At 60.9% G+C, this 14,926-nt stretch overlaps 1 protein-coding gene across 4 annotated transcripts; it reads left to right on the top strand.

The window, feature by feature from the left end:
• The first annotated feature begins 850 nt into the window (after nucleotides 1–850).
• On the top strand, nucleotides 851–11,016 carry LOC309381679 (acetylcholinesterase). Of its 4 annotated transcripts, none has more exons than XM_081932945.1 (5): nucleotides 851–976; nucleotides 4,660–4,765; nucleotides 6,060–7,594; nucleotides 8,265–8,431; nucleotides 10,858–11,016. In XM_081932945.1, the coding sequence occupies exons 3-5, from the start codon at nucleotides 6,060–6,062 to the stop codon at nucleotides 10,902–10,904; spliced, it is 1,749 nt and encodes a 582-aa protein (XP_081789071.1). In that variant the 5' UTR covers nucleotides 851–976; nucleotides 4,660–4,765; the 3' UTR covers nucleotides 10,905–11,016. The 4 variants fall into 4 exon arrangements, with proteins under 4 accessions (XP_081789071.1, XP_081789068.1, XP_081789070.1 ...); XM_081932942.1 differs by having other exon boundaries at nucleotides 10,371–10,993; XM_081932943.1 differs by lacking the exon at nucleotides 851–976 and adding an exon at nucleotides 1,678–1,824 and having other exon boundaries at nucleotides 10,371–10,993.
• The last annotated feature ends 3,910 nt before the right edge of the window (nucleotides 11,017–14,926 follow it).

Here is a 14,926-nt window from a genome sequence, read left to right on the forward strand (position 1 = left end):
CGGAGCTGCGGCAAGACTTCAGCTGGGCTGCAGAGCTGTCCACCGCGGAGGTGCTGGAGCGAGAGCCAAGGCCAGCGCCCGCTTCCCGTCCGCCTTGGAAGCCCTCTGCACGCGCTCAGAGGCAGCGCGCCATCCCTTCCGCCAGGGCTCTGAAAGACGAGGGAGAGGCCCAATTCCCTTGTTTCCGAGAACTTCGGATTTTTGGATGCAAAAAGCTAGAAATGCGGGGTGGAGTGAAACGCCAATGCCCATTTCCATTCGCTTCGTTTCGCGACTGAACCTCCGCCGGATGGCTCAGGGCTGCCGCTGCCACGGCGGTCCTGAGCCACAATTGGCAACGGGGGGCCCCCATGGAGCTAAACCGAGAAAAACGTGCTGGGTGGCCCTTGGCCTCGGGATCGCTTCCAGCAAGGTGGGGATGGGGCGGAGCGGGCATCCTGGGGGTTGAGAATATTTGAAAGCGGAGTCACAACTGCCCAGAATTCCCAGGACTGAGGCCGCCACACAAGTCCGCATTTCGGCTCTTTCAGCGGTCATGGAGTCCTGCAGCTGAGCAGGCCGCTGTAGACTTTCTGAAGGACGGGGCGCGAGGGGACACACACAAAGAAATGCACCCCCCATTTTGCGGTAACTGGGAGGGAATGAGGGGGAAGGGGGTCTATTTCCAGGAGCCCCAAATCTGGATCCCTCCCTCAGCCACTGCAGACCGTCGGGGATGCGGGGTCTCCGGGGAAGAGGGGGCAAAGACCAGCCCCTCCGCTGGCTAAGGGCCAAGGCTGGCCGACTTCTGCTCCCCCTCCCGCCCCGGCGGAGGAAGGGGCAAGGCTCGCGAGACGTGGTCGAGGCCGCGGGAGGCAGGGCTGGGCCGGCTGGGCTGGGGGGGCGCCGCTGCCACCGCCGGCACCGCCCGCCCGGCGTCGCAGACGCAGCCCAGCCCGCAGCAGTGGCGGAAGCAGAGGTGCCCTCCTCCTCCAAGGTAAGGGGCTGGGGGGCGCCTGTGGGGGGAAATGGTTACCGTCCGGAGAACGCCCGCGTTAATCCTGGCCCATCTCTCCCCCGCTTCCCTCGGCGTTAGCCAGGGGCCTCGCCTCTTACAGCAAGACCCCCGTCCGGGAGCCGTCTCCCCTCCCTCTGGCAACCAGAGAGCGGAGCGGTTTCTTCGATTCTCACCCAAAGTTACGAGGAAACCTTGACTTTCCCCCGCCCGGAGTTTGACAGAGGAGGGGCCTAGGCTTCCCTCTGGTTCTGAGCCTCTAGGAATATGCAGAGGGCCACGGCGCCCCTGATTATTCCTCCACCTGCATCCATCCCTTCCCTGGAGCAAGTCGAACCGGAGGACTGGGAGGAGGAGGCGCAGCGTCCTGGGAAAGCTAACCGGGGCGGGAGGAAGATCTGAGACCCCCAAAGGGGTCTTCCGTGCGGGATGGAGGGGCAAAGGGACCCCTGGCCGGGACCCCTGGGACTGGCAGCCATCTAGCTGTCTAGCCGTGCGCTGCTCGTGTGCTTAGGGTTCTATGCCTTCAGCGCTGCGAAGTTCTCCCCAGGGCCAGCAGAGCAGCTGCAGGAAGCCGAGAAGGGGGAGCCGGGGGTGGCAGGGCTATTAAAAACCTGGACCTCCTGCGGCCGGACGAGGGGAGGGAGAGACTTCCAGAAGCGCCGAGACTAGCCGGCCCCCTCCCCCAGCCCTTCCACGCATGCTCCCGTTGGACACGTGCAACTGCTCGGCGCCTTGAGGGGGGTCTCCCAGGCATCCCCATCCCCTCTCCCGAGCGGCCAAGTCCCCCCGTCCTGCCAGGTCTCCCTTCCTGAGAGCATGTGGGGAAGGTAAAAGCGGGGGGGGGGGCTTCTCTGATGCTTGCAGGTCAGGTGAGTCCGTTTTGCCAAGCGAAGAATGGCAAGTCTACTGGGGAGGGGGGGTGCCTCTCCTATTGCAAGGTAAGGGGACCTTGGCTGAAAGGGAGCCGAGGTGGGGCTTGGGGGCTATAGGAGAAAAGGCATGGATGGAGACCCGCATGCCTTCCTTTCTTTTATGGGGATGGCCCAGCCCAAAGCAATGGGATGCCCTGGCGGTCTCCGTTTACAAACCTGACCTGCTGGCAAGCCTTGTCCGGCCTTCCAGCCTGCCAGGATGTTGGGCACTTTTCCCTGGGGCTCCAAGGCCGCCCCCTGGTCCTGTGAGGCAACTGGGAGAATCCCCCCCTGGGCAGCTCGGCTCCCTGAGCAGCATTGCTGGCAACTTCTAAACAGGCTGCTGTTCCCAGGTCAAGCAGTTACACACACACACACACACACACACACACACAAAACACACAGCCATTAAGGATGTTGTCCTTAGGTCAAATTGCAAGAGGAAATTGCTTGCCACTCAGCCCTTAAAGAGACATCCCCACAATGCCCAAACAGTGCTTGTCTGTTCCAGTGCGAGAACTGAAGCCCCCTCCTCCTCCCTCATTTCCCCCCTCCAGGCAAGGGCTGTTTTCTCCTCTGCAGGTGGGCAATTGTGGCCCCTCTTCCTTGGGAGCTTCCTTGGCCATCTTCCATAGGAAACCTGAGAGGTGGGGGGGAGGGAACCTTACCCGCTTGCCCCAAGCACAGGTGGCCACGTCTCCAGCTTCTGCAAAGGAGGAATGGGGGGGGGGGTGCACTAGATACGCCCTCCGTCCCAAAGGCTTGGGGCGGGAATCAAGTGATATCTGTGCCTTGTGAGCTTCTCTGAGTGGCAGGCGGGGGAGGGGGCTCCTCTCAGCAGCCACCCAAGAGAAGGAAGAGGGAAGCCTTGGAGACTGTGCCCTACCTGGGTGTGGCCTCGTTTGCTGATGTGGCTCAAGCTACAGCTGCCGTGTGTCCACCCAAGGGCCACGCTTCAGGAGCCCTGGGTCTGCCCCCTCACCTGAAGGCTTCCCTCCCACCCGAGGGCACCAGGCTCACCCCTTCCCTGAGCTCCCATTCTGCAGACGGCCTGAACGAGGGGGGGTGTCCACAACTGGCAGAGGCTGCACAACCTGTGGGCACATCACCTGTGAATGGTAGGCACCTCTCACGGCAATCTTTTTCAGCTCCCCGTGTGAGGCTAACTGGCGGTCCCTGACTCCATCACCAACCTACTAGGGGGCAGCCAGGGAAACCTTGGACCATGGGGCAGGTGTGCCACTTTGCCACTTTGCAAAGTGTGCCACTTTGCAGCCTGTGCTAAGGACATTGGGCGCCCGAGATCAAGGTGGGCAGCAGGGAAGCAGGGATCAAGGTGGGCAGCAGGGAAGGAGCTGAGTCACAAGCAAGGCTGCATAAGGGGGGGGGCATTTGTGGGACCCATGCAAGGCAGAGGGCCAGAAGACCTACTTCCTCTGGGGCAGGAAAGCCAGGTTCTCCCTTTGGGGCAAGAGAGTGCCAGGCTCCCAAGGTTCAAAGCCAGCAATGGGCAAGGCAACCCCCTCCCCGGCTTCCTTGTGGAGGGACTGGGGGGGGCTGTTCCCAGCCCACAAGGCAAACATTCTCCTGGCTGCCGAGGCTGGCTCAGTTTTCAGCTGGTAATCCACTGTCGGGGGACGGATGAGTTCCGGATGAAGCCTCCTGACAGGTCGGTGATGCCAGCGATGCCAGTGGAGCCGTTTCCCTGCCTAGCCTGGCTGGGGAAGAAGCGACAGCTGCTCCCCCACCCCCACCCCTGCCTGGGAAGCGACTACTTTGACACACACACACCCCAGCCTTGGCAGAGACGCCCGAGGCCTCAAGTGGGACCCCTGACATTCTTCCTTTCAAGGCTGTTTCCAGGCCAAGAGGGGGCGCTTCCCTTGCACATGCAGCACACACAGAGACAGACACACATACACACATAATTGTTTTGTCTCGCTTGCTGGCACTCTCACACCGGCATAGGAAGCTCTGCTGCTGGTTTATTTCTGACCTGAGTTCTTTAAATAGCCGAACAGCTGCTGGGCAACTGGCCTGGAATGGAAACGGGGTGTCCAAATTCCCCTGTTTGGAGGTCCCCTGTCCTTCCCCAGCCCTCCTGCCATTTATTTCTCCCACAAGCAGCTGCCCCAAATGAGAAGAGAAGCCCCCGGGGGAGAATCTGGAAGTAACAGAGTTCTTTCTTCAGAGATGTCTCGGCTTCCACAGACCTCCTTCCAGCCACCTGGTTCAACCCAGTTCCACGCAGGAATCCAGTCCCCATCGTCCCCAGCAGGGCCCCCTTGAACCCATGCAGCGCACAGCTCTACCTGGGTAACTTTGGTTGGCCCCCATGCCCTGGCTGGATCCAGTCTTTCCTGCATCCTACTGCATGCAAGAATTCTGTCCCCCACTCTCACCCCGGCGGTTCCATGTAGAAGCACGGGTTTTGACCGATCCTTCTGCGCTCTCCTTTGGGCGCCCCTTTGCCTGATCCTTGCAGGGGGGGCTGTCAAGCAGCAGCCATAAAGCCCCCCCCCTTACCCCATTGTTCTGCCTCACCTGACTGTGCAGGGATGCGGCCAGGCCCTCCGCAGAGAAGCCCCTCCCCACAGCATGCTTGGGCCCCGCCAGGTGGCCCTTTTTATCCAGGGCTCCAAAACATGACAAAAGCAGGCCAAATCTGAACTGGCGTAGAGTATTTTCTTTGCAAGCAACCCTTGGGGGATGCAGTGAGATACCAATTGGTTTTGCATGACCCTTTTCCAGTGTTCCGGCTCCAGAGGACATAGCGGGAGAGGCTTGTGGAGAAATACCTGGAGGGGACCCCCTGTAACAGCCGCCCATCTCCAAACTACGGACAGACTCATTCGTGGTAGGCTGACCGCACACGGACTGCAGCACCTCTGCTTTATTCTCATGGGGTCCAGAAACACCTTCCCTCCCTCCCTCCCTCCCTCCTGAAATCCCTGAGAAACCCTGCGGAGCCAGAGGGTTGGGGGGGGGCTGACCTTCTGAAGCAGCCTTGCATTACAGCCGACTGGTCACACATGCCCCTCTGAGGAGGCACCCTCTGCCCTGCCCAGCCAGCCCGCCAACCAAAAAGGCTGCACAGATGAAAGGGGGGGACCTTCCATTGCCACAGACAAAGCCTGGCAGCACCCAAAGCCCCCCCCCATGGGGGACAGGGTCCACGCCTCGCCCTCGCAGCCTGCTGGTAAAGGAAAAGGTTCAGGTGACGCAGCCGAGCCTTGCTGGGCTCTCCCAGGAAAGCAGAGGCTCATGGGACACAAGGAAGAAGGAGCATCCTTCCCCCCCACAGCAAATGGGGGCCTCCAATCCAGTCGGGGGGGGCTGTGCCCCAAGAGCCACCAAGGAGCACAATTAACCAGTTTGGAGGTGGGCCAGGTGAATGTTCTTCTGAGACGATAGAAAGATACAGGTAATGAATACCTGGCCTACCCCCTCCGTTGCCCCAGAAAGCGCGGGGCCTTTGGCTGGCCTGTGGGCCCCAGGAGCCTCGCTAGATGGGTGGAAGGAAATGGGTCCCTTGGAAGCCAGTTCCAAACAGGCATTCTCCCCATCCTCCCCCCTTCCTGAGCCCCAGGCTGCCCCCATCCCCTCCATGGCCAGGTCTTCCTGGGCAGGGGGCAGGGGTGCCTGCTGAAGCCGGTGCCGTTTCTGCCGTTTCAGCTCCAGACCCAGAAGGGGGGAAAGGCCCTTTTCCTATGTGCTAAATCACAATACTTCCATATATGCATAATAAATAGAGAAAAAGAAGAAAAAGCACACACACCCCACAAAGGCTGGGGATGGGTGGGCAGGGGGCCAATGAACCAGACACCCCCCACACACAAAGTGAGCCCTCTGGGGAGGGAGGGGGGCGTTTAGTATTTCTTTTGGGAGAGCGGCTTTGTGATGCTCTCAGCAGCCGGGGGGGGGGGGGGTCAGGGCCTCCCCCTTAACAGTCAGACCCTCTTCTGTGTGTGTGGTGGGGGGGGGAGAGGCCGCTCCTGGCTCCTCCCACAGCCACTGCTTATCTCTCGGCCTCTGATGAGCTGAGCCGCTGCCTTGGGCTGAGCTGATAGGCCATGGAAGGGTCTTTATCGGGTGGCACAGAGGGCCAGGTTGAGGAGGTGCAGTTCTCACTCTTCCCCCCTCCCCCGCAGATGCCCTCCTGCCAGCCTGGCAAGATGCCTGCGCCGTGGCCTTGGTGGCTCCAGCTCCTCCTTTGCGTCCTCTCTTCCTCCATCGCGGTCTTGCCGGGCCAGGCAGAGGAGCTGAAAGTCTCCACCGAGACGGGCTGGGTGCGTGGCGTGCGGATGCCTGTCCTGGACGGCCACGTCTCGGCCTTCCTGGGCATCCCCTTTGCAGAGCCTCCCGTGGGCAGGATGCGTTTCCTGCGCCCTGAGCCCGTCAAGCCCTGGCAGCATGTTCTGGACGCCACCGCCTACCAGCGCGCCTGCTACCAGATGGTGGACAACAGCTACCCAGGATTCCATGGCACGGAGATGTGGAACCCCAACCGGGGGATGAGCGAAGACTGCCTGTACCTCAACATCTGGGTGCCCTCCCCCCGCCCCAGGAACATCTCGGTCCTAGTCTGGATCTACGGAGGGGGCTTCTACAGCGGCTCTGCCTCCCTGGATGTCTACGACGGCCGCCTCCTGACCTATACGCAGAACGTCATCCTGGTCTCCCTCAGCTACCGCGTGGGAGCCTTCGGCTTTTTGGGCCTCTTAGGGAGCCAGGAGGCACCAGGGAACATGGGGCTGCTGGACCAGCGCTTGGCCTTACAGTGGATACAGAACAACATCCAGCATTTTGGGGGCAACCCGAACGCAGTCACCATCTTCGGGGAAAGTGCTGGGGCCGCCTCCGTGGGCATGCACCTGCTTTCTGCCCAGAGCCGCACCCTCTTCCAGCGGGTCATTCTGCAGAGCGGGGCACCCAATGCGCCGTGGGCCACCGTCACACCTGCAGAAAGTCGGCGCCGCGCAACCCTTCTGGGAAAGCAGGTGGGCTGCCACTTCACCAATGATTCTGAGCTGGTCAGTTGCTTGCGCTCCAAAACCCCTCAGCAGCTCATTGACGAGGAGTGGTCTGTCCTGCCCTACAAGAGCACTTTCCGCTTCTCCTTCGTGCCGGTCATTGACGGGGACTTCTTCCCGGACACCCCCGAGGCCATGCTCAGCACAGGCAACTTCAAGCAGACCCAAGTGCTGCTGGGCGTGGTCAAGGACGAGGGCTCCTACTTCCTGATCTATGGGCTGCCCGGCTTCAGCAAGGACAACGACAGCCTCATCAACCAAGCCGACTTCCTGGAAGGGGTGCGGATGGCCGTGCCACACGGCAACGACATCGCCACGGAGGCCGTTGTGCTCCAGTACACTGATTGGCAGGATGCAGAAAACGGGGAGAAGAATCGTGATGCCATGGATGACATTGTGGGGGACCACAACGTCATCTGCCCAGTCATGCACTTTGCCACCAGCTACGCAAAGCGCGGCAACAAGCTGTACGCCTACCTGTTCGACCACCGTGCCTCCAACCTCGCCTGGCCCCTCTGGATGGGGGTGCCCCACGGCTATGAGATCGAGTTTGTCTTTGGACTGCCGCTCAATGACACCCTGAACTACACGGCCCAAGAGAAGGAGCTGAGCCGCAGGATGATGCGTTACTGGGCCAACTTCGCCCGCACAGGGTAACGGGTGAACGGGGCGGGGAGGCAGCCAGCGTGTCCTGCCGCTGCAGAGGGGGCGGGGGCTACTGGTCAAGGAAGCGGGGGGGGGGGCAGACAGAAACTTGGAGGACATGGAAGGAAGTGGGAGACTATAAGTGCAGGAAACAGTTGTTTGTAAAAGTAGAAATGAATGTATCGGTGGCAAGAAAACGTTTGTGCAGATCTTCAGGCTTGAAACTCAAATGAGGGACAGGGCGAGGGGTCAGTTCGGGGCCTTCGTTTTATTGCTCTGCTAGCTTTAGCAGCCACACCAGAAAAAGAGACTTTTAAAATATACTTTTAAATGTTGAGACCTCATTGGGAGGCTTGTCCCTGCACATCTGCGTGAATGCAGAATACCAGAGTTGGAAGGGACATTAAAGGTCTTCTAGTCCAGCCCCCTGCCCAGGCAGGAGGCCTTATACCAGACATCTGGCTCTAAATTGAAGATGGAAATGGGGGCAGGCCTGGAGGGGGTTGTTCCTGGCTGCACTGGATTTGGGAATGAGAGACCCCGGCAGCGTCTTGCCTGGGGAGAAGGGCCAGGCCGGGAGGGGGGAAAGTAAGATCGGGCTTTCCCACCGCCCACCAGTTGCAAAGGGCAGGAGGGAGGCCTCTGTCAATAACAGGTCTCCTTTCTGTCTCCACACAGGAGTCCCACTGACCCCACCGATAAGGACGGGGCCTGGCCCGCCTACACCACCTCCCAGCCGCAGTATGTCCAGCTCAACACCCAGCCGCTGGCCACCCACCGCAGCCTGCGTGCCCAAATCTGTGCCTTCTGGAACCACTTCCTCCCCAAACTGCTGAACGTGACAGGTGAGCCCCAGGGCGGCGGAGGGAGGGGTGCAGTGATGGGGAGGCCACATCCAAACTACCTGAAGGTGGGGAGAGCGGCTCCAAAGCAGAGTTGGCCCCCCGCCTTCCTCTTGGCCGGGGTCTCCCACTCCCTCCTTCTGCAGGCCAAGATGCCTTCTGTCCCTCTCGGTCCAGCAGACCCTCTCCTCAAGCTGCAGTCCTCTACCTCTCCCACCCACCCACCCTTCTGCAGCCTCGGGTGAGGAAGCCACTGCTGGCTTCACTCAGGTAGCATCCCTTGGGCTGCTCTGGCGGGCCACCCGCCTCCCCATCTCTCTCCCCAGCCTGCCTTGGATGCTTCATTCTCTTCTCCCTTGCAGTGTTTGCCAGTATTTACCAGGGTTCCCAATCGGGGGGCGGGACCCTCTTTGCTCCTCTGCTCTTGTCCTGAATGCCCCCTAGGTTTGGGGTGGGTGGCAGGAAGTGGCGCTGCTAGGGAAGGGAGCCCATGGGAGGAAAACTCACCGCAGCAAGAACGAGGGGAAACCAGGCGGACGGTGGGCAGGACTCCTGGAGGGGCTCTGCAGAGAGAGCAGGGAGGGGGTCCTGAGTCCCAAAAGAGCTGAAAAAGCCCCCTGGCACTTGCACGCCACCTCCCAGAGCCTGAGAAAAATCAGTCTCTATGTCTTTACGGAGCTTTCCCTGCGGCTTCCGAAGCACCAGAGGGCTGCCTTTCCAGACTTAGCCAGTGCCTCTGGAGGGGCCTTTGTGGTAGCCGAGGTGGGGGTCTCCGAGCCAGATGCGGCACAGACAAGAGAGCACAGGAGGAAGGGCGCAGCTTCTGGGCAGCGGGGACGGCCTGCTCCGGATGCTTCTTTCAGGCTCAGGGCCAGGCTAGGACCTGGCAGGGGGACGTTGGGCAGCGAGGGAGGTGGGATGGAGAGGACAAAGCGGGAGTGCAGAATCCACACCCAAGCCCACCCCACATATAGCTGGGCTGTGTTCCTTCAGCTCCTGAGGATGGCAAGATTCCAGCAGGCACTGCCCCCCCCCCTCCCCAGGGGGCTAAGGGAAGATGCCTGCCTGTCCTGCAGGCAATGGCGGATGGAGAGTGGGGGAGGGGCTGGATCCCCAGCTGGGAAACAGAAGAAGAGAGGCTGCCCCCTGCCGACTGCAATGGGCCCAGCAAGGAGCAGCCTCAGCTGCCCAGGCATTTTGGAGGGCAAGCAAGCCGGGGGGGGGGGGAGGCGGCGTTCAGCTCACAGTTGTGGGGCCCATGGCAAGACGGCATCAGACGGTTCAGGCCCGGTGGCTGCTGAACGAACGGAACTGAACTGAAGTGCAGGAGGTGCGGCCATTTGCCCACCAATTGTTGACTAGCAAGCCCTTACCTAGCTGGGTTGTGTTAACCAGGCAGCCGCTGGGCCAGGGGAAGGAGAAAATTGCTCCTGGCCTGGAAGGTGGCTGCTAGCAGAGGGCAAAAAGGGGAGGGGGCTTCAGGAGGATCTTTGCATCCAAAATTCACCTCTCCCTCTGCCCCTTTCAGAGGTTGCATCCTGAGCCCCCCCCTTCCATTCTTGTGGAGCTTCCCTGGACCACAAGCTGCTTTGCAAAACCAGCCCCCCCCCCTTTCCCCTTCCAAAAGAGAAATTCCCCCTCCAGAGCCATCCCTGCTGGAAACAGCCCTCCCACCACTCGGCCCTGGCACAAGGGGCAGGGAGGGGACCGCCCTGAGTGCCCCCCCAGGCTCCTGCCCAGTCAAGCCCTGAGCAGGCCGCCCCATTGCCAAGAAGCAGCCAGAGAAAACTCTTCCAGCTGGCCCTTCAGCCTGCCCCCCCCCAGACCCCGTTCTCACTAGATGCCCTTCCCTAACCCCTCTCTCCCTGCCCCCCCCCCATGTCCCTGGATGTTGTTGTTTCCCCCTCCCCTCTTTTCTCCCTGCTGGCACCCCCCCCCCCAGACAACATTGAGGAGGCCGAGAGGCAGTGGAAGCTGGAGTTCCATCTCTGGAGCGCCTACATGATGCACTGGAAGAGCCAGTTCGACCACTACAACAAGCAGGACCGCTGCTCGGAGCTGTGATGGGAGGAGCTGGCATCAGCCCCCAGACGCCCCCCTCCCCAACTTCTCTGACAAGGAGCCGGTTTGTCTCATGGTCCAAAGCGCCTGAAGGAGCCCAGCGCCAGCCCCACCCACAGCAGCAAGTTGATCTACTGCTCCTTGGGGAGACCACGGTTGCCCCTCACCGCCCCCCCTGCCCCGCCCTCCCCACCCTGTGCCCTGAGCCTGCCCTCTCAGCAGGGATTTGTACATAATATTTATTTAAAGGGGAAATGTGGTAAATATATAGCTATACATACATCTATATCTATATTTGAACTGTATATAGAAGCAGAGCTGCAGCAGATGCTGCCACAGGCGACCTCCCCCCTTCTGCTTTCTTCCAGTCGACCCCTCCCCCGCCCGTCGCAGACGGCGTTCCGCCCAGGGCTGACCGCAGCCCTCCCTCCCGCGGACTCCGGGCCTCGGGACCCGCCCGCCTCCCGCATGCCTGACCGCAGCGCGCGGAGCTCTCATCTGTGTTTAACCCCAATAAAGTGACGGATCCCGAGCGCTGGTCTCTGCCTGGCTGGGCCGAAGGGAAGGGGAAGCGGCTCGGGGGCGCGGGGCTGGACGCGTCGGCGCTGCAGGAGTCCCGGGCCGGCGCACCCTTCGCTACGTGCGGTGACCGGTGGAGGGCGGGGGGCAGCACTGACTCCCCCCACCGGGTTTGCTAGGAATCCTGCTCTAAACCCGCGGGGAGGGGCGGCACGAAGCGGCTGCAGGTGGAGCGCAGAGTCCTCGGGGCTCCGACGGCGCCTGCTTTTCACCGGGGCCAAGAGGCGGAGCCTTCGGTGCATCTCCCCTTCCTCCTCCTGCGGCTCTCCGGAGCAGCTGTCAGCGGGGCTACCGGAAGGCGACGCGCCCAATGGCTGGGCCCGCTGCGCCCAAGACCTCTTGCGCTCCCGGGATGCTGGATGGGAGCTGGAGCTTCCGCTTGTGCTGAGCCGGCCTGGAGGCGGGAACTCCGGGGGGGGGGGGAGACCTCTGAAAGGGGGCCGACAAAGGGGTGGGGTCGGCTCCCCCCTCCTCTCGCCCCTGCCCTCTTTTCCGGGAAGCCCGAAGTCTTGGCCTCTGCAAAGCTGGGCTGGGGGAGCTTCGTGTGCGCCCCGTCCATCAAAATCCGCAGCCTCTCGCAAAAAGAGGGAGGGGGGAGGGAGAAAGACCAGGCACCAGGGGGGGGCTAGAAGAGTTGAGGAGCTCGGGGGCTTTCCGGGACCTGCCAAATGCCAGCCAAGCTTCCTGGTGTCCCCAAGCGCCCCTTGGCCGGAGGGTAAAGGCTGGCCTTCCTGGCTCAAAGTCGCTTCGCCAGTGCTCACCCACCACTGCGGCTCAAATGAGGGCGGGGGGAGGGAGGGGGGGCAGGAAGCACCTCCGCCGGGCAGGTCACCAGGAGGGCCTCCTGTGGGAAAGGAGGGATTCTCTGGAAAGTCCCTGCCCTGCTGAAGCTCCCCTTCCTCTGGTCACTTGAAAGGTTCCTTCTCCGGGGAAGGGCTGATTGGGGATATTGGGGAGGCTTTAAGAGGGTTGTAGTTGTGTCCCCAAACAGAAAGAAAAGCGGGGGTGGGGAGCCCTAAGTCCTGGTGCTGAACCTGCACATTGTAAAGGCACAAGAGGCTGATTGTGTCACTGCTGCAAAAGTGCCAGAATCTCCCCTTCAACCTGAGAATCATAGATTGCTGGTTAAGGGGGGGGGGGGGGTTGGTGTGTGTGTGTGGGGGGAATTTGCAGGATTATTTTTCTTTCATGTGTATTTTGTGCTTTGTCTCTTGGGATAGCCAGAGCCCCCTTCTCTCCCCCCCCCCATTTTGGCATCTCTGTATTAAAGTGAAAGCCCACTTCTCTCTTCACCCACACAGGGGGGAGGGAGGGTCCAGGAGTGGGCTAGATGGGAGGAGGCAGCAGCAGGGGAGACCATGGGAGGCACTTCCTCAAACCAGCCTTGGGCGTGAGGATGGGTGGGGGCTTTCCTGTGAGTTGTGCAGATAGGGGTCACGAAGGAACTCTGGGGTTAGGGCTTCCTCCCTGCCACCGGATTGGCCTTTCCTGCCTTCTCCCCCCCCCAATTCTTTCCCATAGAGCCCCTGAATCTGTGAGTCTGAGGGAAAAGAAAGGCGCTCAGACACGCTCGCCATGGGCCTCTGCCCACCCTCAGGGGCAGTCTGGTATTGCCCAGCCTAGCCCCATGTGGAAGGACACCCCTGTCCCGCAGCTGCTGCTGCTGCAGCTGGAAATGGGGGCTTGCACAGGGGCCCTGGCCCTGGGGGTCAAGCCACCTTTGCTGCCCTCTAACCCTTCCCTGCTGCCTGGAGAGGGCCAGGCCAGGGTGGGGGCAGGAATGGGGCTTGTGTGGCGAGGGGATCGGGGTGTGTGGGGGAGCTCCCTTCCGTGGGGTGGCCTGTTCCAGGACTCTGCAGCGCCAGGCATGGCAGGAGCTGCTGCTGCTGCTGCAGAGCAGCTGGTAAACCAGGCTCTGATTTCACATCGGCAGATTCATGAGGGGAGCTAGCACACGGCTGCGTGCGCAGGCACACACACACAAACACACACACACACGTTTCAACACCACTATGGCCTTGTATGTTAAGAAAAGAGCCACGCAGCGCCCTCCCCAGATGGGAGCCGTGGGGGTCCAGGGCCACGGGGGAGCCCTGCACAGGCCAGGGCTTTTGGGCGCTGCTTGCAGAGACAAAGTGACCGTTTGAAACGCTGGGGGGCTGCCAAGCCAGTCGCACAAGTTGGCACCGCGACAAAGTCAGCTGGGGACGTTAAAGCTGGCGGGAGAGCCGTTGCAAAGCTCATTTTTTTGCTAGAAAACGGCTGTCTGGATCCGCTCCAAATTTTACACACATCCAGGGGGCCTCCCGCTCTCCCCTCTGAATTTTTTTCAGATTTTTTCCACCACCCCAAAGGGGTTTATTCAAGTGTAGAAAGTTGCGTAGGGGGAAAAAGGATCAGTTGCCCTGTTGTTTTTTTTTCCTTTCTCTCTCTGTCTCGTTGCCTTCCCCAATTGCAGCACGGAAGGGGCTGGCGGCTCTGGGGGGGGGGGTGCAGGGGAACCCTCTTATTTTCCTTATTTTTTTTTCCCAATTCTGGATTCCCTGAAAAGAGGTGGCAAATCTTTGGGGCGAACTGGAAGGAGCTCCCCAACTTCCCTAGTTGGAGCAGGAAGAGGGACAAATGCTCCCTTTTTGGGGGGTGGGGGACCCGCTGCCCATGGATCCAGAGAACCGAGTGCCAAGATCGGGTGGCAGAATGGCACACCCCAGCCTTGGCTTGCCGTGGCTGCAATATATTTTTTAAGGGCTAAATTTAAGACTTCTGGAAAACCCGATCCCTGATCATCTGGAGGGGGCCAGGGTCTGCATAGCAGGTAAGCTGGGGGGGGGTTGTAAAGGGATGGGGGGTGGTGTGTCTCTGGCTCAGAAGGGGTGCTAGGCCAGAGGCAGGCAGGGCTCTCGGCTCGGTGCCCAGAACGACACCCTGACTCTACAGGGAAGGCTAGCAGGCCCTCGTCCAGCATTCGCCCGTCAGAAAACGGGGGACACTGCCCCTTGCATGAACCCCCAAATGGCCACGACGGTCCCCCACCAGTAGTCAATTGGAGTGGGAAAGGCGGGGGTGGAAGCAGCCTTGGAAAAAGAGCCCACTCGTGCCCTGAGTGAAAAGGGGGCCAAAGGAGACTCCCTCCTCAGAACTCTTTCTCTCGAGTTGGGTGGGGACTTTGTCCCGCCGCCTAAAAAAGCACTGCACCCTCCTCCCCCCCCCCCCGCCCTCGGGTCTCCAGAATTTTCTTTTAAGCTGGTCAGCCACTCCATGGCCTCCCCAAACTTTGCGGCAAACTGATGCAATCGCCCCACTTCCAGGAGGGGCGGTGGGTGGGGGCGTCAGGGTTCCCCCAGACAATGGCAGAAGCCTCCCTCTGCTCTTCCTGCCCCCCATCCAAGCCCTTGGGGACATGTGGGGGGGCAGGGGCTGGTGTAGTGTTGCCAGTGGGGGTGAGGGGGAACTTGGGAGGTAGAATCAAGATGGCAGACGAGGCCCGGATTTTTTCCCCCGGACTACCATCCGATTGGCCCCTCCCCATCCTATTTTTGGGGCTGGACACTCTCAGCCGGAATTTAACCCAAAACTCCAGGTGTGTTCAAAAGCTTCCTCCCAAATCTTCGATTGAGCAGGTTGCAGGCTGACTTTTCCTCCCCCAAGGGGCCACAGCTGAGAAAAGGCCAGGCTGCCCTTCCTTCCCTGCCCACCCTCCCCCAACAGGAGAAAAGCCGCAGCCCATTCCTGCAAATCTCACCTGCGGAGGCCCACTTGGGAACTGGGCATGGCTCTAGGGGGGGTGGGCAGGGAGAGGGGAGAAAAACAAAAGAGCTCTGCACGTGGCCATAGGGCAGTCAGGCAAGGCCCACCCAT

The sequence above is a fragment of the Natrix helvetica genome, assembly GCF_964273705.1.
Source record: "Natrix helvetica genome assembly, chromosome: Z".
Taxonomy (NCBI): domain Eukaryota; kingdom Metazoa; phylum Chordata; class Lepidosauria; order Squamata; family Natricidae; genus Natrix; species Natrix helvetica.

Bases quoted from the DNA above. Each gene is read 5' to 3' on its own strand.
- LOC309381679 (XM_081932942.1), top strand. From the start codon at position 6,060: ATGCCCTCCTGCCAGCCTGGCAAGATGCCTGCGCCGTGGCCTTGGTGG. The intron at 7,595-8,264 runs GTAACGGGTGAA...GTCTCCACACAG, and splicing joins GCCAACTTCGCCCGCACAGG to GAGTCCCACTGACCCCACCG. The intron at 8,432-10,370 runs GTGAGCCCCAGG...CCCCCCCCCCAG, and splicing joins CAAACTGCTGAACGTGACAG to ACAACATTGAGGAGGCCGAG.